Genomic DNA, 26466 nt, shown 5'->3' on the forward strand with positions numbered 1-26466 from the left:
ATTCATTGTAAAGTAAAAGGAATGATTTTTTGTTTGAAGTTCTGGACTGATTATAATCTTTACGGATTTAAATATCATTCACCTATGTAAACCCTAGAAACTTTCTCTCCAAGGCACAGGAACCTGTTTACTGTATGCCTGGAGAGCTCAGAGCTGAATAACCAGAACCTGTCTGTCTAGGCAGCTCCCTTCTCCAGGGCTGCATGGTCAGATCTTCTATTGTGTTGCCAGTTGGCTCCCCTCACTCCAGCTGTGGGTTGCTAGTATATCCACAGAGAAAGGAAGAAGCAGGCTGAGAGTTAGTATAGATCCAAGCTGCAGTAATTGCTGTAATCATTTGCTGATTTTCAGCGCTGATTTTAGGGAAGCATGTCATGTGTGTACAGTTCCCCAGGACATTCCACTCTAACTAGCTCCATTTAGAGTGTATGCAGAGGACCTCAGAATACTGGAGTGTGGTAGTACTGTGCAAAGATGTTGCCTCCTTCACATAGCATCAACTGGCCCACTTCATATTAGCTCCTCTCTACCAGCATCAGGCCCTTGCTGTGTTTCTATTAAATATATTTAACTTGAACATCAAAAGTGAAGGTACTCACGGATCAAAGACCAGACGTGTGATATATTCCTTTGGCATTCTAGGTAGCTGATGGGAAAATACATTCTGTAAGCCAACTAGCCACATCATAATCTTTTTGTTTGGTTTCTGATTCAGGGAATTTCCAACTACATGAAATTCAATCACTCCCCTGCGCTCCTCCAGTCTCGCTGCTTCATCCCGGGCTGAGTGCGCTGACAGAAAGTTAGTCTGACTCATGCAAAAGAGGAAAAAGAACATATTTTGCAGAATTTATAAAACTGGTCTTCTAATTTCACATCCATAAGCATAACAACCAAAAATCATCTTAAGTCTTCCTTTTACAAAAAACAGACAGAATTGCCCATGTATTTTGAAGATGAAGGGACACTCTCAAGTAAACAGAATTATAGAAAATTGGGGTTAGAAATTAAGGACATCTAGTCTAGTCATAGCAGGACCATCCCCAACTAGATCATTCCAGCCAGGGCTTTGTTGAGCCGGGCCTTAAATCCCTGAAGGATGGAGATTCCAGCACCCCTCTAGGTAACCATTCTAGTGCTTCACTGCCCTCCTAGTAAGACAGTTTTTCCTACTATCCAATCTAAACTTCCCTTGCTGCAACTTGAGACCACTGCTCCTCGTTCTGTCATATGCCACACATCTGACACAGGCTATGTTTACATTTTTATTGAAGGTATGACTTTATCTAGGTAGGTTGAGCCACAAAGGTGAAAATGTGGTGGCTTGGACCATAAAGGCTTGCCGAGGTTCCCTGATTACTTACTCACTGGGCTGAAACTCATGTTTCCTTATCCTCATCAGGTACTCAAGCTAGCTATGTTAAGCTAACTTGGATATGCCTTCCTCTATGGTCATACCTCTTGAGTGAGGAACAGAAGGCACAACCTTAGTTTTAATTTTATTACCGCTCTCCACTGCAGAAACAACTATCTTGAAAACTTGAAAATCAGAATGCTTTCTTTTCTATTTTACTATTTGCAATTAGCAATGTGCAACATTTCCAAATGAAAAATAATCAGCTAATTTGTTTAACTTCTATTAATACTTTCTTACCAAAACATTTTTGCTTATAAACACAGAAAGACCATACAATTCTGACACAGCTAGTTGACTACCACAGTAGTTAACTCTACTATAACTTCCTCTACTACAGTATAGGAAAAAAGAATACTAGCTGGAAAAAAAATCTCAGTTTGGAATAAACATGCTGCCGACACAAAACTATCACCAAGTGTATTGGTTCCTAAAGCAATGGTTATTTTGCACTGGACAAGGCTCATTTTCACATATTATTTGCTTTCCAAAGCCAAGTTTGGCTATCAGGCACCCAGTCCCTGCCACTCTGTCCTTTCTGCTTACCACAATATTTGCAGTGCACATAACCACAGATTATACAGTTTAGGTAGGACTAACTTAATATCCTTCTAAATTATCCTTAACTATTATCCCTCTAAATCAATATCTTTAACGCTCATCTATGACACAGTAACAGATTTTCTGGATAAGAATAATTCAGTGAAAGTAATTGATCTAGATTTAAGCAAAGCTTTGTGCCTCAGAGGTCAAACTGGTGAGGACAGTGCTACATTTATGAGTCAGATAAGGAGTTGTCTTAAAACATGTTTAAAAAACATGAATTATCTGACTTTTGCAGGGGTGGTATATTTAGTAGAAACAAGGAGATACTGCTATGATTTTACAAGGCACTGGTAAAATCCCATTTAGAATCATGTGCGGTTCTGGTCACCAATATTCAACTGAAATAGGAATGGATTCAAAGAAGGGTCAGTAAGAAAGTCAAAGGAATGGAAACACTTTTTTATGAAAGAAGAGTAAAGAAGCTCAACTTAGCTAAACAAAGTGCAGACTAAAAGGTGATATGGTCACCCTTTACAAGTATAATCCATAAATAAATATTAGGGAAGGAAAGAGATTTTCAGCTAAGAAACAACACTGCCACAATATCAATGGCTATGAAGTGGCTATGGATAAATTTAGATTCGAAATTAGAAGAATTTTAAATAGCAGAGGAGTAGTTTTGGAATAGTCCTCTAAGCCAAATTGTCAGGGCAAAGAACCTGAATTCACTCTAAGATTGATCTTGATGTGTTTATGGAAGGAATGGTCTGATAGGACAGGGAGTTACAACTCAACACTCAGTGTGCATGATGTGTGGAATCCTGTATTTGCAATATTCATGTTGGGGTATAAAGGAAGCTCTTATAACATGCAAGGCTTATGATAATCTTATGTTTCAGGGCTTTTGCTGGCCAAACAGGGATCAGGAAGGATTTTTTTCCCTGCTGGAATACTACTGGCTTCTAGGGGATTGAGGATTTCTGTTTGTTTTTTTCCCCACTTGAAGCATTGGTTGGGATGTTAGCCACAGTTGGCCTCGACAGGTTTAAATACCCCAGTGCTCCTACCAAGAAAACCCAGAGGTTCATTTTCCACCTAGGATCATACCAATCACCAAACGTAAGGTAAAGAAGCAGTTTCTCTCTTACGTCAGAATGGCATGGACTATAGGGAGTTTTTCCTTCCTTTGTAATGTGATGGACAGTCTTTTTCATAGAAGATTCTAAATATATATTAACCAGCTACTTCCCTGCGACTGCAGCTGCATTGGCAGTGCCCTCATTTCTCTTACTTTTACTTACAGCATATTATAGAGTAACCCTGGTGTTTCTGGTTTTGTGCTTTGCATTTATATGAGCATCTAAAATGGCAATTTTGAGCATTTCTTAGGTAAATGATTGCCCATAAATGCAGGGGACTGAACTCAATGATCAAGAGACCCCTTCCAGTCCCGCATTTCTAAAAATATATATGTCCAATGTTATTTTACACTGGTTAATGTAGAAGGTGTGCTTGGTGAAATTCTAACAAAAAAACAGCTGAAGCAAAAAAGAGGTGCAAGGCTTCTACTAATCTCATCCAGGTCATAGAAAAAGTATGAGCTCATTTGCTTTTAACAATCAAGCATTGTAAATTATATAACAGAAATACTCTGTAGAAAATGCAGTAAAGAAATGCTTCAAAAATCTGAAATACCACTGATGCTGAATTGCTCTTTTAATTCACTATTTCTCAGAAAACATATTTTTGCTGACTATTTTTATTGTGTCAAATGATGCATTTCATCAATATTTTCTTACACATTTGGGGTGAAAATACTGCATATAATCAACAACAGAAATATAGACAACATGACAAATATAATGGACTGTATGTTTCAATACTTTATCTCATCCAATTTGTGTTTTAGTCATTGCAAACATGGACCAGCAAACTTTGTAAATTCTAAATCTCTCACCTCTGGCCCCAGCATTGCACCCGGATCTGTAATTGTTGACATCACCTCATTGATCAACTCAATAGGAATATCTCCTACAACTCTTGGCCTTTTAGAATCCTCCAGAGAATAAAGCTCAGTGTTCTTTCTCTTCTCCCCTTCAAAATCAAACCAAACAAACAAAAAGAAATGCTTGTGTGCAAGCCAAACAAGTTGTCACAGACAGATTCTCCTTTCCCTTCATAACAAATTAGTCTATTAAACATTTCACTGGATCAGATTAAACTTTCACAAGTACAAGCAGGAAGTTAATTGCTTTCCTAGTTTAACTGTTTTCTGTAAATAAACTAAGATTTGAAATCCTCTTTCAGCAACACAAGAAGTCAATTTTGCAACTCAAGGCCCTAACGTATGATCAATCCTTTGTTGTTATGTCTGGAAAGAATCTATTAGTTACTCAAAGCCCTAGAAAATCACAACAGTTCTTGCAAATCAACCTAGTATTATGTGTTTAAATTACAATTTAGCTACCATTGAATTGGCAATAAAAATGTACAGTGTTGTCTCATATGGGGTAGTCTTGAAGAGGTACGTGTATGGTTCAATTCTTTTTCTTCCAGTTGAGGAAAGAGCAGATGAAGGAATGGCAAAAGCACTAAGCAGTATATGTATCCATGAACTACAAAGAAGCTAGAAGCATTAATTTATTAAAAGCTGAATATTTGGGGTAAAAATACTGTATATAGAGCCATTTTGTTCATACAATGGTCCAAGCAATGTATTGATCAAAGGGGAGTTATAAACTATAAGGAGAAGTTATAAGTTATAAGGGATAAGATTTTAGGGTTCCATGATGCTTCTTCCCACAAGACAAAAAAACCTAGATTGTGGGACTGGGTAGAAAAGAATTTCCAGTGTCAATTTTATAGTACTGGAAAATCCTGGAATTTGAAGATGGGACAAAATAAAACAAAAATAAATTGTAAAGGAAGCAGAAAAATATCAGATAAAAATGACAAATAAAGACATTTCTAAAAAGGATGAATAATGCCAAAAGTATAAAATAAATTAAAATAATGAAATTTTCATTAAGCCCTTCCCTTGATTAAGTCTCCTTAACTTAGTTTGTATGTTAATGTGAGAATCCAACACACAGGGTTCTCTCCTCAGTCTCAAACTGAATAACAATGATTTTCAAGGAGGCCACTTTGCAAACAAAGTGTAATAAGGTTACACATATGATAATGAAAACAGTTCCCTCTCTCTACAAACTTATCTCCTACTGATAAAATATGTTATCTTTCCAGTGCTAACTCAAAGGCGGTTTTAGTATAGGAGAAGTGACAAAAAACAGAACCTTATTCAACTCAAAATTTCCACTCAATGCATGGCTTTATTGAAAAAAATTAATTGTATTCCTGCCAGCAATAAACAAACAATACAATTGTAGAAGATAGAGATGTAGTCTGTTCTGACTCATACATCAACAAATCTAGCACTTAAGTTGCAATTGTTAATGATAGCAATAAGGGATAGAAAGAAACCAAAGGAACAGGGTTTGGCTTGAATTTGCAGTTTGGGTAACTTAACAGTAAAACCATAAATCAAAGATGTTTAACTGTTTTAACATGAAAGGCCTTGAAATAATAAATATCAACAATGTCAATTTCAGAAATACTTATACTGCTTTATCTGCACTTTATCTTCTCCCACTGTAACTGATTGTATTTTGTGTGGCAAAACACAATGAGACTAGGTTACAAATCATCAACTCACACTGTGTCCCTGCTTTAGTTAGCTCACACTCCAGCAGCGTCAGATCTTATGCTTATGTACCGTTTCCTTTAAAAAAAATACTCTAGGAATAGAAAGACATGTCATTTATATCAGCTATACTCCTAGCAAGTAAGTTATCATGTGAAAACACTATCATTGCAATATTGCATTTATGGTGGAATGTCAGCATTAATAGGAACAGACATGATTTTGCATTATATTATCTCTATAAACTGACACTGAAATGAAACAATATTGCCTCTCTTTGCATTGGCGATATCCACTTCAGAGACTTGTATTATCACAGTCTTGAACCATCAACACCACAAATCTATAATAATGCTGTCCTGAGCACGTTATGGTAACACTGCATCCCATACAGTAATATTTAGATATAAGTAAGCACCAAAGTGTTGCTCCAAAGTGTGTTTATGAAACATTTCTGCTAAAACTTACATCAGTTAAAAAACAAAAAAAAAAGGTTACATGCATCAGAGGTGCCAGGCCTAGGATGATGCCCCTTCCCCCCACCCAGCAGCATGGCTGGAGCAGAGCCAAGCAGAGTCTATGGAAGGGAGGGGGCAGATGCAGGCTGGCCGCTGCAGGCTCAAGGTTTCCCACTCTGCTGCCCTCCCACTGGGAGCCCTATGCTGATCACAGTACCATGGCAAGGTGCCCCCTGCCCACACAGCACCAGCAGGGGACAACTCCACAGTCATACCCACTACAGCTGGGTGGGCAGGGGGTGCCTTGCCATGTTGGCGTGGCTGATGCAGAACTCCCAGGGGGAGGGCAGCAGGATGGGGAGCCCCAAGGCCTCAGTAGCCAGCCTGCATCTGCCCCCACCCCACGCACAAATTTTGGGGGCATCTGCCTACCCCCCCATTTCCCCCTCCCTGGGAGTGCACATACTAGAAGGCAGCACCCCTCTGCCCCCTGGACATGCCACCCATGGCTCTCTATCCCACTTCCCACCCTGACTCTGGGCCCGATGCACAGCCCTGGCTGGGCAGCATCCCCAGGCTCAGCCCCTGCCCCACTCCCTCCCGCACTGTGGGGGCCCTCAATCTGTGCCCCTGTAGGCTTACTGGCAGGCAGCTGGGGGAGCTGCTCTCCACCACTGCCTGGGGCTGTATCCTAGCCATGTGCATGTGTGCCTGTGCACACGTGCACATGGTGTCCCACTGTGTCCCATTTCCTGCAGCCCCTTGCAGGCTGGAACTCTGCCAGCCTCCATGGAGAAAACCGCCATTTCCCACATTTTTTCACAGTGAATGGAAAACCCAGATTCTTGCATGATACTGAGAATCGGGACAATTGCAGTCCTGAAGTCATGAAACCCAGGACCAGGACCTGATGCTCCCATTTTGGGACTGTCCTGTGCAATTAGGGTGATTACACTACCCTCTTCCCGAGGGGAGCCAGGGCCCTCAGGCTCCCTGTACTCAGAGCCTATGACATGATCAATTCTGGATAAACTAAGTCTATGGATTCTATATGCAAATTGCTACAGCCATGTTTAGTTTCAAGGTTATTGTTTTCAAATTTGTTCCTCACTTCCATGTGCTCAGGGAAAGAAGAGTCTGACAGTAATGAGAGGGGAAAGGGGCATCCTAACTAGTTTATAAACTTTCCATATATGCAATCTAATTATTGGGGGGTCATTTTATAACGATGGCCATCTTCTAGTTGAGTAAATACAGTAGTTTGACACAACATAAAAGAATGATAAAATAATTAAACAAGATCAGCTTCTTTTCTAAATTACCTAGGTTTTGGTCAAGACCAGAAGAAACCTTACAAGCAGGACTCATACTTCCACTGTTGGGTTGTTCTAGAGATGAAGGACTTGCACTGTACGAAATAGACCTTGCCACAGGAGGAGGATTGATCACTGCAATGACAGTAAAAAAAATACCATTTGAGATATTAGAATTTACTTTAGCATTAAATAAAAGATTAAGCAATCATTAACTTCACTGTAAATGAATATCCAATATGCTTTCAGCAGCACTCCATATTAAAAGTAGAATAAAATAGAATATTAAAATAGACTTCTGGAAATCTCTCACTGGGGAAAATCAGGCATAGAACTGAACTGATGAACAGTAGGCAAGGGGCAGAAAGTGCAACTAGACATGAGGCAATGATTATGAAGGCTGTACAAGAACACGGCAAATAAAGGAATACATGTTACTAAGAGAAGACAACAAATAGTTTGAGGCAAGATACTGCCAGACTGCTCTATGAAGACATACCACTGGAAATCTTATGGCAGAGTTGTGCTGCTACTCACTGCTTCCACAGGTGGCAGACAGTGGAATGACCCTCGGAGAGGGTTAGCTGTGAAACAAGCAGGGGTAACTGATGAATAAGCAGTTGCAGACCAAGCAACAGCAGCACCACGAAGATGTGACAGGGACAGCAGATGGTAATGCTCTCCCTCCTGAAAGTCACATATGTCCTCTGACAGTGCTGTGACATGGCGAGTACAGGTCACCACTATAAGCCTGTAGACCCATGACTGGGGGCTAGGCAAGTCCTCAATGACAGAGCAAGCAGAGGATGATGTCAGAATCTCAACAGCTGTGAAGGCAGATGAAGGCTGCAATGGAATGAGATCTCTAATTGTTTTAGCATCCTTACCATTGGATGAAGGTCCCATTTAGTCAAGAACTGTGTAGAAGCTGATGTGCAGTAGCTTTTCCATGAAAAAAGAAATCACACATAGGTGGCTTCCATGAAAAACACTTTAGCACATTTTTCAAGCCCTTTGGCAACCAGCTAGTAACAATGGGAGCAGAACTGAGAGGCCTAGAAGCTCCTAGTCTGGCACAAAGGAGGCAGTTACAAGAAGGTCATCTAGCACTTGGACTAGGCAGAAGTGTGATTCAACAGCTCGAACTGCGACTGAGCAGCCCTGTTAAGGATCCATTCTACTCACCCCACATGGGGAGGGGGATAAAAAAGGTGCCCTAAACATAGTTTGCTTACCTTTTCCTGACTGGATAATCGTATCCAGTGGGATCATCTTTACCGTGGTCAATATCAATGAAGACACACAATCAATTTTGGGACCTAGAACACTATGATCCTCATGGCCAATCCTAATAGTGAATACCGAGAATGCCACTCTGCAATCATGGCTCAAGAACACCAGCAACACAACACTGACATCACTGCACTGAGACCCAGCAAGTGGGAGATGGGCAGCTCAAAGAACAAGGAGGTGATTATACCTTCTTCTGGAAGGAGAACATCAACTTCGTGAAGCTGGCTTTGCCATTAAGAATGAACTCATAAACCAGCTCAAAAAGTTCCTTATCAGAATCAGTGAGCGTCTCATGACTTTCCACCCCAAACTGACAGGGAGCCAATATGCCACTGTCATCAGCACTTATGCCCTGACTATTGATGCCAGTGATAAAAAAAGGGAGGAATTCTATGCCAACCTTGACCAAGTCCTTTCTGATATTCCAGAGGGAGACAGGCTTATTCTGCTCAGCAATTTCAATGCCCGAGTTGGAAGAGACTCAAGCCTCTGGACAGCATCCTCCTCTTGACCAAAGGTGTGGAATAGATTCACCATTACCAACACTGTGTTCTACCAGAAAACCAGGTGCAAGACATCATGTTAACACCCGTGATCTAAGCATTGGCGCTTGATTGATTACATCATAATTCATGCCCCAGATCACAAAAATGTCCCCATCACTTGAGCTATGCTAGAAGCTGACAATTGCTGGACCAATTACTCACTCATCCACACAGTTATGTCACTCAAACTGGCTCCCAAACAATAGCTGCAGCAGAAGCAATGCTGACAGAAGGTCAACATCGAAGGACTCAAGGGCCCAATCAAGCGAGACCTCTTCCATCAGCACCTCAATGAAAAATTGGCAAATTCTAATCAACTATGGGAGAATGTCAGCAGTGTTTGGGGTGCCTTCAGGTCCACCATCATCAGCACCTGTGAAGAGACACTTGGATTCGCTGCCAGAAAACACCAAGACTGATTTGATGAGAATGATCGGAAGATCGAAAAGTTGATCAACCATAAGCAAAAGGCCTTTTGTGTTTGGTAGAATGACACCAACTCCAAATAAAAGAAATTGAATCTCCAACAAGCCAAAACAGAGGTCCGAAAGAGGACCTGTGATATAGAGAACAGATGGTGGAAAGACAAGGTGAAGGATTCAACATGCTGCTGACATCCATGATATGCACAGTTTCTTCAGTGCTGCCAAAGCCATCAAGAGCACTCAGGGACCAAACCCTTTGAGACCTAAAGATGGAAGAGACCTGATCAAGAACAGAAGAGCCATCAATGCCCATTGGAAGGACCCTTTAGAAGGCCTTCTCAAATCAAGATTCTGGTATTGATGCGTGTTCTCAATTCCCTCCCGCAACACCCAGTCAAAGAATCTCAGAATCCTTCCAATCCTTGATGAGGTGAGGAAAAGCCAACAAGCAGATGAAGAATGATAAGGCATCCGGAGCAGATGGAATTCTTGCCAAAATCTTCAAACGGGGAAAAGGGACTTACATGACACCTCCATGCCTTCAACTTAAGGATCGGGAATGAAGAGGATATCCTTCACTGTCCAAGCTCCCAAGGCCTAGAATAGACTCTCTCCAAAAGTGGTGCAGGCACCTACTCTGGACTTATTCAAGTAACGCTTGGATGCTTATCTTGCTGGGATCCTTTGACCCTAGCTGACTTCCTTCCCCTGGGGCAGGGAGCTGGACTTGATGATCTTCAAGGTCCCTTCCAGCCCTAACATCTATGAAATCTGTGAAATCTATAATCTCAGCCAACTTGAAGCCAAAACCAAGACTACCCTGACCTCAATCATTGAGCTCCAGTAGGCTAATCATGCTGTAGTGTGTGCTCACTCAGAAGCAGATCTTTAGGCAATCAATGATGCCTTTACTGAGGCATACAAGAAAGTGGGACTGATGCTTAACATTCAGAAGATTAAGGTCCTGCATCTTAATAAGTCCCCAACTCCAGTAATTCAGATTTATGGTGAGACTCTGGAGAACACTGAATATTTCCTGTACCTTAGAAGCCATCTCTTACAGAAGGCTGACATTGATGAAGAAATCCAACATTACCTCAAGCGTACAAGTTTCCTCAGATGCTTGAGGAAACGGGTGTTCAAAGATCACAACATGAGATTCGAAACCAAGTTCATGGCTTATCAAGTAGCTGTGATCCCTAGCTGAGATACAGACAATGTACAGGAGATACCCCAAATCACTGGAGAAGTACCGTCAACAGTGCCTGAGGAAGATCATTTGAATCCAGTGGGAAAACAGATGCATCATTAATATCCTCTCACAAGCAAACAGCACAAGCATTGAGGTAATGATCAACCAACATCAATTTTACTGGACCAACCACATCATCCAGATGTCTGACTCCAGGCTCCCAAAACAAGTTTTATTCTTCTAGCTCAGTCCAAGCATACACTCAAGAGGAGGACAGAGAAAGCATTTCATGGACATCCTCAAGGCCAACTTGAAAAAATGCAACTTCAGCTCATGGTAGACTACTGCCCAGAAACACCACAAATGAAGGAAAAATCTGCTAAAAAGATCTCAGTACTTTAAAACCTCATAACAACAGGAAACAGAAAAGTAGGAGTGGCAGAAACAGTGCGTCATGGACCAAACCACAAATCCAGAGCCATCCACCATGCATGGAAACACATGCCCAAGTTGCAATAGCACCTGTCGATCCCATATTGGCCTTCTCAGCTATCTTCAGACCCACAAATACGGCAATCATGAAAGACAATTGCCTTCCACTGAAAGGCATTACTGATCATAATGATGACCACTGAAGTACTTGATCATCAGAGCAGGACCTCTACCTGAGGTATCAGAAAGACTGAGCAGTGCCAAATTCCTATGCATATTTGGACACAGACTCAGTTCCTGATTTCAGTACAATCTTCCATATAAAACTGCATTTTCAGTTCCCTTTGCTTATTCTATTTTCTTAATAAAAGATTTTGTAAATATACTGTGTTCTTCATACAGGTGCTCCCTGACCCTGTGCTAAATGCACATTTACCTGTTTGGATTCCTAGCTGACCAGTTCGAGAAGAGGACATCATGAAATCCTGATCCCAAATAGGAGAATTTTGACTATAAACTTCTTCTTCTAACATGGATAGAAACCTAAGCACAGAAACAAAGGCAATATTAAATGAGACAATCATTACTACGCAAAATGAGATGGGTGTCCTTCAATGTGATCCATTAAAATTTGTATTTAAATCATTTGAAGAAACTGGAGAGTTGGTTGACTACCAAAAAACATTTTGTCCAGCCTTTTTTTTAAAATACATGTTGCACACACAAAACTGAAAGCTATGCATGTTAACTGGGTGTAACATTTTCATCTGCTACAATTTCTCTTTTGTTATTCCAGACAAAATTCATCTGGGAAAAGCTATTAGAAACTGGATAAGAGCATTAATAACAGAGCTGTGTTTGACCGGCATAAAGGTGTTGGCTTTACACAACTGTGAGAAAATATTTTCTTGTAATTCTGAAAAAACTAGTATTCTACAGGTTTACAAGCATTCTTTCTTACTTATGCATGCATGCTGGACGGTCGGTCAAAAAAACTAACACAACACATGCTAAAGTATATTCTATTGCAGCCAGTAGCATCTATCATTTGTTCGCTTTTCTATACAATCTTCCTGCTTGTCAACACACTTCTGTCACTGTCCCACCAAAGCTATTTTAGATTAAAAGAAAAAATTGCATCTTCTCATTAGACTCTACCATTTCTCCTCACAAGGGCTTCCTTTAGAGGACCAAACATGTGAAAAGTCACTTGGAGCTAGGCAAGGCCTATAAGCAGAAGCAAAGACTCGAAGTTTTCAATGGTTTTTGTGGTCTGGCATTGTCAACGGAGGAGCAGTACTCCTGTCTTGGACATCTGCTTCCAGTGTTTGACTTCAGATTCTCACTGAGCCAATTGCAATAATATGCGCAGAAGACTGCTTACTTAAGAAGTCAATCACAAGGATGCCATTAAAATCTCAGAAAGATGTCAGAAGGATTTCACTGCTATTCATACCATCTGTGATCAAAAAATGGATCACAGAATGTAACTCTTTCTTTGTGCAATCAAGACCTATTGCAACCATTTTTATAACTGTATGGGCACACATGAGATGGCGAAGTGAATAATCATTGCCCTTTTGGTGCTGGCATGTAAGCATGCTACATGTAGATTTTCTTTATATATTTCCCTTGTTAAAAACTACAGATGTCCTGCTATTTTTTTTAATTACTCTGGTACAAAATCCCCAGCAACAGTGGTCACTTAAATTGCTCTTATAAACATATTTCTATGTATTTAGATATGCCACCAAAATGCATATGCAATTGCACCTTGGGGTTTATCTGGCATTTTAAAATTTAGCTCTGTATGCTTTTGAAAAAATAAAGTTACATTTACCTTTTTTAGTGTTATGGTCATGGAAAATGTTGCTATACAACAGAACATCCCACATGCTACACAGAGCAATCACATCAATCCCCTTTCCTGGTTTATATGTTGTACTAGAGGATTTTTCAAACTATTTTCACTCTCTAGGTAGTCCTTGTTTATATAAATTGTCCAACAGAAATCAATGGGATTATTTGAGTAAAAACCACTCTAGAGAGAGAATCAAGTCCCAGCCTTGTATTTTCCACATGGCACATTTATATTAATGCCAAAGTACCAAAGTTTCAAGTGGCTAAAAACTTCCCAACCACCTAACTGTTTTCAGGCAATGACAGAAAGCATAATCACAAGTTAAAACGTAGTAAGTGCCTTGTTTAAAGAGGGCATAGAGGTTACATGTTATACACCCTGATCTCTTACACTCTTCTTGGTGGCCTTGTCATTGTGTTCAATAGACTTAAATTTGTATCTCAAAACGTACTGCTAAATTAACACTTCCAAGTCTTTGTTTTTATACTTTAATATTTGTTATATTTGTCTCAGCTGTGGAAATATTTAGCAACCTTTAACACTGATAAAGTTATAACAAGAGCAACATCACATTACAAACATCTCACGCTCTGCTTTCAAGCACATGAGCTCGCCATTCATATGTGGAAGTTTACTGCATTCCCCATGCAGACTGACTGTTGGGGCTCTGCTTCAAACACCTGAACTACTCTGTGTTCTAAACTGTAGCTTGACGCCCGAATAAAGCCCGAACAGCAGAATGGAGAAGATGCACTGCACAACGGGATCAGAGCTCATCTCATACTGGTCACACATTCTCTGGAACAGATTATTATTATTATTATTACATCAGGAAATCATAGAAGCTGCAGGGAACTGAAATGCTTTTCAAATTACTTTTCCACTCCCTGAAAACTACTTTTCCAACCCTGCCTGAGTTTGAGTTAGAAAAAGTGATTATGTAAACACATCAACTTCTTCCCTTTTAGACCTGCTTCCTGTACCCATTTACTGTAACATCCTTTCTGGGGGAAGAGATTGTGATCCTTTTAACCACAATGAGTGTCAGTTTCCTCCACAAGCATTTCCATTTACTCCAGCATAGTAAAAGCTACAATACAATGTGAATAAGGAGTCATAAAATATAGTCCTTATTGATCAAGGTAGGTTTATATTATCTTTCTTCTGTATTAGTATTATCCACTCATATCTGACAGTATTTTTCATAGACTGTGTTTCATTGCTTCCCCTATATAGCAAATTTCTTTTTCTTTATCTTTTTTCTTCATGTTTAAACATTAGGAAGAGATCACAGCTATCCTCACAACCCATTAAAACTTTTCAAAAAAATAATGTACTGTTTTGAGGTACAAACAAATTAGCCAGTCTTTAAAACAATCAGAGGAACAGCATCCCCTTATTCATTACTAGAGTGACTGAAATTAACGACCTATAACTGAGCAAATTCTGAAACTAAACACATAACCCTCCTTCTCCCCATCTCAAACAGTAAAAAATGTGGTTAGCCACTTCTCATAGGTTCCACTACTAGCATTCAAATACTGAAACAACCATAGTGAATGTGGAGACTGTCAGTACCTTTTCATGCTAATCAGTCCATCTTTTGTTGAATAGATTCATCCACTCCTACTCCAAAAAAGTTAACTTTGTGTCATACTATATTTAATGAAAAGGTAAGTATTGACTATGAAATGGTTATTCCAATTAGAGTAACACAATGCTCATACACATTTCATAAATTTCATAGATTTTTAGGGTCAGACGGACCTCAGTAGATCATTGAGTCTGACCCCCTGCCCTGGACAGGAAAGAGTGCTGGGGTCAGATGACCCCAGCCAGGTGCTTGTCCAGTCTCCTCTTAAAGACACCCAAGGTAGGGGAGAATACCACCTCACTTGGAAGCCCATTCAAGAATCTGGTAACCCTTACTGTGAAGAAGTTCTTCCGGATGTCCAACCTAAATCTGCTCTCTGTCAGTTTGTGGCCATTGTTTCTAGTTACCCCAAGGGGCCCCCTGACAAACAGAGCACCTCTTATTCCTTGTTGCCTACCCCACTGCTGATTAATTTGTAGATTGCCACAAGATTACCTCCCAGCCTTCTCTTGCAGAGGCTGAAGAGATACAGGTCCCTCAATCTCTTCTTGTAAGGCCACACCCACAGGCCCCTAACCTACGAGTACCTCTCCTCTGGACCTTCTCTAGGATATCCACATCCTTCTTGAAGTGCAGCACCCAAAATTGGATATAGTACTCCAGCTGCGGCCTTACTAACGCTGCATAGAGGGGAAGTATCACCTCCTTAGACCTGTTTGTTATGTACCTGCTAATGCATGATAAAGTGTGGTTAGCTTTATTTATCACTTCATCACATTGATGACTCATGTTTATCTTGGAGTATACTATGACTCCAAGATGCCTTTCTGCCGCTGTGCTACTCAGAAGGTCATCTCCCAATCTCTATGTGTTAGTGATTCTTTCTCCCTAGATGCAGCACTTTGCACTTATCTTTGTTAAACTGCATCCTATTCTGATCTGCCCACTTTTCCAACCTGTCCAAATCCACCTGAATCCATTTCCTGCCCATCTGTGTGCTAACTTTACCCTATAATTTGGTGTCATTTGCAAATTTGGGCAGAGTGCTCTCCATAGTTTCATACTTGGTAGGGTCAGAAGGGACCTGAGCAGATCATTAAGTCTGACCGCCTGCCATGGCAGGAAAGAATGCTGAGGTCAAATGACCCCGGCTAGGTGATTATCTAGCCTACTTTTGAAGACACCCAGGGTAGGAGCGAGCACCACTTCCCTTGGAAGCTGGTTCCAGATCCTAGCCACCCTGACAGTGAAGTAGTGCTTCCTGATATCTAGCCTGAACCTACTCGCAAGTTAGCTTGTAGTCGTTATTCCTAGTTACTCCTGGTAGTGCTCAGGGGAACAGGGACACTCCTGTTCCCCATTGTTCCCCCCTGATAAGTTTATAGATGGCCACCAGATCCCCCCTTGGCCTTCTCTTGTGGAGGCAGAACAGGTTCAGGTCCCATAGCCTCTCCTTGTAGGGCCTGCCCTGCTGCCCCCTGACCATGCGAGTGGCCCTCCTCTGGACCCTCTCCATGCTGTCCACATCCCTCTTGAAGTGCGGCGCCCAGAACTGGACGCAGTACTCTAGCTGCAGCCTGACCAATGTCGCATAGAGGGGGAGGATCACCTCCTTGGACCTGCTCGTGATGCATCTCTGGATGCATGACAAGGTGCGGTTAGCCTTACTCACATTGGTGGCCCATATTCATCTTGGAATCAATGACTCCAAGATCCTTTTCTGCCTCTGTGCCGACGAGAAGGGGGTTCCCCAGCCTGTAGGTATGCTGCTGGTTCTCTCTCCCTAGGTGAAGTACCCTGTACTTGTCAGTATTGAATCCCATCGTATTCTCATCTGCTCACCCCTGTAACGTGTCCAGATCTAGTTGTAGCCTGCCTCTCCCTTCTAGCGTGCCCACGTCTCCCCACATCTTAGTGTCATCCACAAATTTGAACAGGGTGCTTTTCACCCCCTCGTCCAAGTTGCTGATGAAGATGTTAAACAATGTGGGCCCAGGGACCGAGCTCTGGGGGACCCCACTGCCCACATCCCTCTGGGTTGAAAATGACCCGTCCACCACCACTCTCCGGGTGTGGCCCTTCAGCCGATTTGTGACCCATCTGACTGTGTAGGCATCGATGCCACTCACCTAATTTTTTAATGAGAATGGGGTGAGAGACAGTCTTGAAGGCCTTCCTGAAGTCCAGAAAGACTACGTCCACTGTGACACCTGCATCTAAGGATTTTGTGACCTGGTCGTAGAAGGCAACCAGGCTGGTCTGACAGGACCTGCCCCTAATGAACCCATGTTGGTTGCCCCTAAACATAATCTCCCCTGCTAGTCCCTCGCAGATGTGCTCCTGGATAATTTTCTCAAAGAGCTTCCCCAGGATCGAGGTAAGACTAATGGGCCTATAGTTACCCAGGTCCTCCTTCCTCCCCTTTTTGGAAAATGCGGATCACAGTGGCCCTTTTCCAGTCCTCTGGCACCTGGCCAGAGCACCATGAGTGCTCATAAAGCTGTGCCAGGGTCCTGCAGTGACCTCTGCCAATTCCCTCAGCACCCCGGGGTGGCGATCATCTGGATCTGTTGACTTGAACACATCCAGCCCCACCATAAGATCCCTAACTAGGTCCTCACTGACCCTAGGCCTGGCTGTGCCTCTCCTGAGTCCATCCAGAATCCCAGCGGGGGTGGGATGTCCCAGTCCCTGCTCAGAAAAATGGAGGCAAAGAATTTGTTAAAGAGGTCAGCTTTACCATCTGGTGCAACCACCAGATTGGCAAGCATGACCTGCAGGGGCCCCACGTTACCCAGTGCTTTCTTTTTACTCCCTACGTATTTAAAAAAGGACTTCTTGTTATCTTTGATCCTGGTCCTAGTTCTGTCTCTGCCTTAGCCTTCCTAACAGCCCCCCTACAATTTCCAGCAATGGAGGTATAATCTTCCTTGGTGATGTGTAACTCTCCTTTTTAGCTTTCAGACATTGTGGAAATCTCCTTTTTAGCTTTCAGACATTGTGTAAATCTCCTTTTTAGCTTTCAGACATTCATGAATGCGTAAATCTCCTTTTTAGTTTTCAGACATTCATGAATGCCTCTGGTGAGCCATGGGGGCTTTTGAGCATTCTTGCCCCCTTTGATCCGCGTTGGGACTGTCGCCCTTTGGGCTCAGAGGATCATCTCCTTAAGGAATAACCACTCGTCCTGGACTCGCAACTCCCCTTCTCTCCAGGACCTCAGTGCCTCCCCGACTATTCTCCTTAACTCATTGAAATCAGCCCTCCTGAAGTCCAGGGCTGCTGCTTGCTGCAGGCCTTTGACACCCTGCACTGGATGGTGAATTCCAGTAGGCGATGATCACTATCGCCCCTCACTAGGTCATCGCCTGTAGCCAAGACCAGGTCCAGAAAGGCATTTCCCCTGTGCACCTCCTGGGTTAAATGGAGGTCCTGTAACTTGATTAGGAACGTACGTGAGCAGTCAGACCTGGCTGACTGCTCTTCCCAGCAGATGTCCGGGTAGTTTTGATCACCCATGATGATGACCACGTCCCTTGACCTAACTGCCTCCACAAGCTGACCTGAGAATTCCTGGTCCAGCTCTTCCCCCTTGTTGGGTGGTCGATTGTAGACACCCACCGTTAAGTCCCTTTCCCCCCCAACCGCTTTGTATTCTAATCCAGAGGACTTCAGTCTGCCCATCCTCTGACCCCATGGTGTTTGTTGAGGACGTGTATTGCTCTTTGACATAGAGTGCCACACCCCCACCTTTCCTCCCTGTTCTGTCCTGCCTGTCTAGTCTATAGCCCTTGATGTTTACCAGGTTGAATCCCACCACGTTTCAAGAGTCCATGCCAAAGGAGTATAGTAAGAGGAGAACTAAGCCCAAACTTATGGATAACTGGGCCTACTGTACTACTTTAATACTTATGAAGTCTATAGAAAATAAACACAAGTATCCAGTAACAGATTCCAACATAATGGGTGCATCTACACAAGAAATATCATTCAGTGTGGCTGAAAAAACTGGCAGTTTGCACCGGGGTTTATTGCTCCTGGGTACAGTATTTACTTGTACACATGGGACCACAGCACACTGAGCCAGGGCAGCACAGCTCCAGCTGGCAGGAGACCTGAGGGGTCAGCCTGCCAGCCCAGAGCTGCTCCATCCTGCACAACGTGCTGTGGAGGGGTTGGTTGAGCCACAAAAGTGCTACAGGGCAGGGGCTAGCCAACAGGCAGTACCCACATTGTAGCACCTTCATGCCCCACCAAGCCCTAGTCACCATCTACATGTGCATTGTGGTGCACACACTAAACTCTGCCATAGGATATTAATTGTATAAGGCAGTACTACCCTATGGCAGATTGATTAGTTTATTCTGGCCTAACAGCACTGCATGTATAGATGGTGGTATTTTAGTGCAGAGTTAGTCAACTCCACAGGAAAGCACACATGTAGAAGCCCCTACTGACTAAGCCCTCTAAGCAAGACAAATAACTTTAGTTACAAGAATAAACATCCAGTGTATTAAACAGAACTAGTAATCACACACAAACACATAGTGCAAGAAAGGCAGAATGAGCTGGTGTAGCACCTATTTGTCACAGAACATAGGAATAAGTCGCCTTTTTGCTGCACACAACCAGTCAGTTGCTCTCATTAGCATATTTGCCATCCCAAGATGAAAGTGCATATAGTTGCTTCATCTTGAAAGTAGATGAGCAGTGAATCCTTACTTTGGAAAATGGGTGAGAATTAGTGTTCGTTTCTCCTGAGGAAGCTTGTCTTTTTCCTGCCTAGCCTGTTCCAGGAGTTGCCGCCTCATAACAGTAAAGACAGAACGGAGTAGTGTTCTCCCAAACACCTGTGTTGTTTCGTACCGAGGTAGACTGTCACAGAACTGGGGAACATTACAGTAACAAAGCCACCTGTAGCAAAAAAGCCAAATAATTAGCAAAACCAAATGTGTAAGTAACTTGATCTGTCATATCCACAAACCACTCTTCGCATAAAGACAAAATGACTACATAACACTATTTAATACATATGCAAAGTAGCACTTGTAGGGTCTAATATTCCTCTGAAAATTAGACAACTCCTTTAGAGATCTTCCTAAATACCTACTCAGTAAATTTCAGCGTGCACAATGAACTTTTGCTCCAGACAGAGAAACTGCACATCCCACACTCCAAATCTATTCACCTCCCATTTATCTGGTCTCCCCTATTTTTCCTGCCTCTAATTATGTGTCACTGGCATTAGCCAACTTGGTCCTCTTCCCGTAATATTTCACCTTTTCAGGGTGCATGTAAAAATAAATGTCACTTTTCATTAATACTTTCCTAATCTGTACTGTCCTCCACCACTCCTTCCTTCCAAGTCACTTCCTCTTATTAAATCTCATCTTAATGTTCTTTTTTTCATTTACTAGCAACTCCCTTTATAATGGGTTTTGCCTTCGCAAACTTAAGTTTTACATGACTGGTAGATGTATTAGGGCACTAAAGGGATTATCAAACAGTAGGACTAAGTAGAGTATCAGCTGATGTTATACTGATATCTAAATATCTGATGGAAAATAACTCTGAGGTTTTTAAGCAACAAAAACTTTTAAAAATGTTTTCAACAACAGTTTAAGTTTGTCTGAACTTCTACTTCATGAAATAAGGACCTAACATTCAAACATCCAATCAGATTTAAATTAACTTGACAAAAACCATTCCAAAATTTCGTAATTTTGAAATATGTACATCAGTACCTACTTGTTCTATGCATATGGTTTGCTAAATGAGACCCCACTTCTATAAATAGGAGAACACGTATGCAGTGCCTTGTAACAGTGGTGAGTTTCCTGAGGCCACCATGGTCTACAGGAAAAGACTCTGTTTATAAGAGCTTGCACTGGCATATCTAGCTATAGGATCAGTACCTATACTTTGAAAGTGAAAAATTAAAGCAAAACATAGTTACCTTGTGTAATTTACTTTATAGCCAGCAATGTCATCATTAGGTGATCTCAATCTTCGTTGAGATGGTATCTCCAAGTGCCAGTAGTTAATGCGGTTTAAAAACATTTTAGCTAGCTCAACTATTGTTTGTCTTTCCTTTGATGGTAAGTGGCTAAATTTGTACTGCACAAAATTATTCACACCCTAAAAGAAAAAGGTAGAAAAAGTCATAATAAAGTATTTATTCATTTTTTAAATTTTTGCATTGACCACCATTACCATTATTTTTAGAAACAAAATTTACATTACAGTTTTAAAAAATAGAAACACTAGGAATTCACACTACTTCTTCAACCCCTATGTATAACTGCAATGTGCTGATTCCACTGAATAAAATGTCACGCTTAGTCAAGTATATTTGATTCTATTTCCCTCTAGTGGTTGGCTTACAAAAAAGATATAATCTCTACATTCTCTGACTTCACACAGTAGAAAACCTTTACTGAGGAAGAAGGAGGAAGGTCACAGATATACCATATTGCAATATGGCAGATAACCCTAATGCAGCCTTATTTTCTTTGCAGACTAATATTCAACTGTTGGAGATGCGATTCTGTGACATTTCAGACATTTTGGGTATGCCTACTTGAGATGCTAACTGCGCAGTAGCCTAACAATACTGTGCAGTACCGCATTATAGCACAAACAGTGCTAATATGCTACTGCATGGTATTATTAAGCTACTGCACAGTAGCATCACTAAGAAGGCGTGTGCTGGCACTATTGTGCAGTAACTCTGGTTACTGTGTATTAATTTAGTACTTGATTATACAAGTACTAAATTTAAGGTGCAGTAACCACTGAGCATTAACAAACATGTAGATGCACCCTTTGGGCCATAGGAATGAGCAAAAAATATAACATACTAGCTCACTTGTTACTTGCTGATGACAAATATCAATTACTGACTGGCTAAAATGAAATAAAAAGTTAGTCTGAGCCAAACTGCTACTGTTTGCCACTGTTTTGTCCACCCCCGCCTTGCTCTCTCTTTGCTGCCTCTGCCTGTTACGACTCACCTTTTTAGCCTTAAATTAATTCAGGTAAGGACTGCCATTTACTACGTGGAAGTACAGCACAATGGATCTGCCATCTAAAACATTTAACTGCGAATAAATGCATAGATATTTTTGCTGAAAGGTATTCCAGCCTATTTACAAAGAGGATATAAACTGTACTACTATTGCATCTAATGGAGACAATCTTTAAGTATATACCGCTAAAGTCTTTTTTTTTTTTGGAAACAAAGTTCCAGAAGTTTCTTTAATCTACTCTATTGGATGTGTGCAATATAACCAGTTAGTATGCAATGTATCCTATGAGTAACTACCTGCTTGGTAGTCATACAAACAAATCCCAAATGTCTTCCTCTATTAGTGCAAAGTTTAAATTTTTAATTTAAGAACCTTTGAACGAAAAAACAGATATCCAGTGCCTATTCTTTTCTGTTTTACAGGGTACATAGACATCGTGAAAAATAGCTCTAGGGCAGGTTTAAAATTTCCCTCAATCATTTCTATAACAATGCATTAATTCTGAAGTCATGAACATTTAAGGAAAGATCTTGTTAACCGTACTTAATCCCTGACCATTTAACCAAAATCCTCTGGTTACTTTTCAGTAGTGGGTAAAGCTTGGAGTGCATCTATTTGAGTCGTGTGTTATTTCTTCAGGAACTGCTAGTACTATATCTGCACATCATTTCACTTCACTTTTTATATTATTCATTTAACAAACATTCAATTAAAGATAGCAGAAATGTGTCATCAAAGAAATTTTTGCAATTCCTACACTTATCAAATCAAATATAACATTACTGTCTTAGCAATTTTTACTGTGTGGCTGAGTTTGCTGAATTTGCTGAAAATAAAACCAATTAACTGAAAATATTGCTCTAGTTGACAAGAAATGCTTTCAAAATAAACTGTAAATAGAATTACCCTTTCAACTTAGTATTTAAATTTCTTTAATGAAATAATCAAAGGAAATACTGACAGTGTCTTGTTACTTGAACAGGCTTTGTATAAAATGTATTGTAAGGATAAAGTATAAGACATTGTGTATATTACATGTTTTTCTAAACAAAGAAAGTCCATAATGTTATGTATACTCTAGTTTTTCCTAGAAACCAAAGAGTTCTGTTATAAAAAAATGTTTCCTGAGTTACAGGAAACAAAACATAAAATAAAATAAAACATTTTACAGTGCATAACAGAGTCAGAAAATTTTTAAAGATTATTTAACAAAAGACTATATTTTCCAGTATGCCACAGATTGCCTGGAAGATATTAAGGTCCTGATTCACCAGAGTATTTAAGCATGTGAGCAGTTGTTGTTTTTATTTTTTGGAGGGTGGGTTCTGGGGGAGGGAGTGCTGGGGTTTTTTTTGGTGGGGGGCAGGGGTGGATAAAGTTAATGGGTCTACACATGTACTTGAAGAACAGGCTTATGCATCTTGCTGAAAGGAGGCCTGACATTTTATGCATTTTTTTTATTTACCAAAGAATTTATAAAGATATCAATTATTGTTGAATAATTGGCTTTGTACGTGCTTTCTTTTGTCTGTCTTTGTTTTGTAGTCCTGGACTGAGATTCTGACCCCTCTGAAGCTGGCAGTAAAATTCCCATTGATTTCAATAGGAGCAGTATTTCACACCGAAACTTTACATTCCAACAGAGGTTTTTTCCAGTGATAAAATAAACCAAGATTAGAATGAACACACACAGAAGGCTACTATTTGAACTAAAACAAAATCCCTACTCTAAATAACATTAAATTATGACATGAATTAATTAAATATAGAATAACCAGGCCATAACTAAGAGACTAAAATCATCCTCATGAAAATCTGGACTATTTGGACTTTTGCTCAAAATGACATGGAATATTCCCATCTTGTCTAAATCTCCCTGCCTTCAAGAAATATTTGGACTGCTGCACTGCTTCTATTAAAAAAAATCATGTTTACCTGTTCAATACTGGGCTTTTCAAATGGAGGGCTTTCCAAAGATCCTTCTACTACAGGTTTCCCCATCTGTAAAATGCATTTCCTCAAAAGCTACAAAAAAGCAACATTACTTTTTTAAATGGTTAACAGTTGACAGCAAAAGCCATGGTCATACAACTATTATTAAAAATTGGTGGCATACATTGCAGTCTTTATTCACTGCTACATTAGTTTCAAAGTTAATTGCCTTGCCTCTTGAATGGCACCAAAGAAAGACTAAGTCCCATAAAACTAAATTACAGGCAGTCCTCAACTTACGACATTTCAAGTTATCTCGAATGGCACTTACAACATCTGTAAATTAACACCCTGTTTCGATGTTCCGAGACAGGTTTCACCTTTACAACGCTGGACACACCTGCATCCAGCTGGTAAATCTGTTGTGGTGAGGGGGGAGAGGAAAGGGAAGAGGCACGGGGGGGGTAAATCAACGCCCTCACACCAAGGGAGGGATTGTGGCTGGGGCTGAGACCTGGACTGGGGCAACCACTGCCCAGCCAAGGCAGGAGGACATGGGGAGGGGGTGGGGTGGCTCCTGCTGCTGCACACCACAGGTCTGGGGGGCTATGGGGCTGGGTGTGTGCCAGGGATCTGTGTGGCGGGACCGGGGGCAGGGCTGTGCGTTAGGCAGAAGGTGCTGGGAGTGGGAGCTCTGCCCTGTCCTCACTTGTCCTGCTGGGGTAGGGTGGCATGGAGCAGGGGCCTCCAGTCTCCCCATGCCTTCTGGGTGAGCCGTGGTTTTGCCCCACCAAATGGTAGCAGCTGCAGGGCACAGCAGGGGCATGTGCCCCTGGATTTGTGCGAGGTGGGCAGCAAAGCAGGGGCTATGGCTGGCTGCAGCTACCCTAAAATTCCCCATGGCCCTCACCACCCACCCTGAGCAGCCCCAGCCCAGGTCACCCCAAGCAGATCCGGGGCACATACCCCTGCCACGCCCTTGCCATCACTCACAGGGCCAGAGCAAAACTGGCTCATCCGGAAGGTGCAGAAAGGCTAGAGCGGCTCTGCTGCTGCACGCCTCTTGTCTGAGCCGGTGCATTGCCTCCTCCCCGTGCCCCACCCCCAGCCGGACAAGCGGTGGCAGGGGAGAGCCCCCATTTCCAATGCGTTCTGCCTTGCCACGGGGGAAGCAGCTGGACAAGCTGCAAATTCTCCTGCAGCCGCCCACAGCCCCCATTCCCAGCACCGCCAGAGCGTAACTCAGCATTGCCCACCTCGCCACAGGGGAAGTAGATGGATGAGCTGCGGCATCTTCCGCAGCCACCCATAGGCCCCGGAGTGCAGCTGCTACAGAGAAATTAACAAGCAAAAGAGGAGAATATATGTCCAAACTTCGTTGGACACTATCTTTAACAAAGCAGATGAGACTCCAGAAAAACAAAGCAGCCAAGACTCCTGAGAAGACTCCAGCCAAGAGCCCTTCAAAAAGCCCAAACAAGAGCTCTTCAAAAAGTCCAGCACAGTCACTTCAAAGAAGTCCTTCCAATATTTCAATATGATTGCTATTTACAATATAAATACATGAAAGTAGCCATATTATACTCATCTATAATTGATTAAGTATAAAATTCCCCCATTTATAACATTGTTTCCTATAGGAAAATTAGTTTGGAGTTACAACGTTTCGATTTAAGATGCAGTTTTCAGGAACCAAATGTGGTCATAAGTCTGAGGACTTCCTGTAACTTCATTGTTAACTGGCTTTGCATGATTAATGATCAAGAAAAGTTGCGTTGATGGTAGAAAATAACATGGATGTTGACTTTGGGACAGGGACTTAATCATTGGAATTACTTGCAATAAAATACTGTAGTGCAGTCATGGCAAAATCTACCCAGAATTAACCAGTTTAACATTACCTTGGAGAAATACGAATTTACCCTAAAAGCAGTACCAAGGCAATCTAAATATAATGGGCCATTAGGAAATTAAATCAGTATAAATATAAACAAATTAAAAATCTGAAAAGATGTTACACATCTTCAGCTTACCTTGAACAGGTAAAAGTAAACTTGTTTCGTGTCCGCATCTTCTTCTTTGTGGACACAGGTGAAAAGATATTCCACATCCAACACTATCCCCAACAGCCTATTCATTTCTTCTTCAGACACATTCTCTAAGTGAGACACATGAGAAGCTAAGTAAAAAAAAAAATTTTAAAATGTTAAAACACTTATAAGCAAACACAAAATCACCAGCAGGTAAAATGTTCTACTGGCCAGTAGGGTGAAATGGTAGAAATGACTTGGAGAACCAATCTTAAAATCACTCCCACCATTAAAATATCACCTCTCATCAGAGAACCGTTCAAGTAAAATACTCTTGATGGATTTCCATGTTGCTTTCACAGATGATACCTCAGGACACGGAGAGGATAAGCAACCTATCCAAAGAGAATGTCACCATACTCAAAACAAAATGCATAACAGTCATGTCTGACACCCTTATTCTAAGCAATATTTAGGGACTAATCTACAGAGGTTTATGAGTTTGCTACTGCCTTCAAAGTAATGGATCTGGTCCTTCAGCCCACAAAGGAGAGGCTCATGGTTTTTAGCCCAGTACTCTCCAATTCATTTCACACAGATGATATAGCTACAGTGCTTTTACAGGTGGTAGATTAATCAGCAATGACAAAAATTTCCTGCTTTCTGACTGGAATTTTTTGCTTGCCAATAGGCATTAGTAAGT

General features: G+C 41.4%; 1 protein-coding gene across 2 annotated transcripts in view; it reads right to left on the reverse strand.

The window, feature by feature from the left end:
- KAT2B (lysine acetyltransferase 2B) overlaps positions 1-26466 on the reverse strand; it is an 80282-nt gene that overhangs the window by 25756 nt on the left and 28060 nt on the right. The window contains exons 3-10 of one of the 2 annotated variants that reach the window (XM_090046572.1): positions 25767-25891; positions 23737-23826; positions 20730-20911; positions 19496-19687; positions 11755-11861; positions 7441-7566; positions 3918-4054; positions 600-808 (exon numbers count right to left, since the gene is read on the reverse strand). In XM_090046572.1, coding sequence (XP_089902698.1) covers positions 600-808; positions 3918-4054; positions 7441-7566; positions 11755-11861; positions 19496-19687; positions 20730-20911; positions 23737-23826; positions 25767-25891 — 1168 coding nt within the window. Of the gene's footprint in view, positions 1-599; positions 809-3917; positions 4055-7440; positions 7567-11754; positions 11862-19495; positions 19688-20729; positions 20912-23736; positions 23827-25766; positions 25913-26466 lie in introns of both variants that reach the window. The other variant, XM_090046571.1, reaches the window with a different exon arrangement.

Source organism: Crocodylus siamensis, chromosome 5 (assembly GCF_052110815.1).
Source record: "Crocodylus siamensis isolate JL-2025a chromosome 5, ASM5211081v1, whole genome shotgun sequence".
Taxonomy (NCBI): domain Eukaryota; kingdom Metazoa; phylum Chordata; order Crocodylia; family Crocodylidae; genus Crocodylus; species Crocodylus siamensis.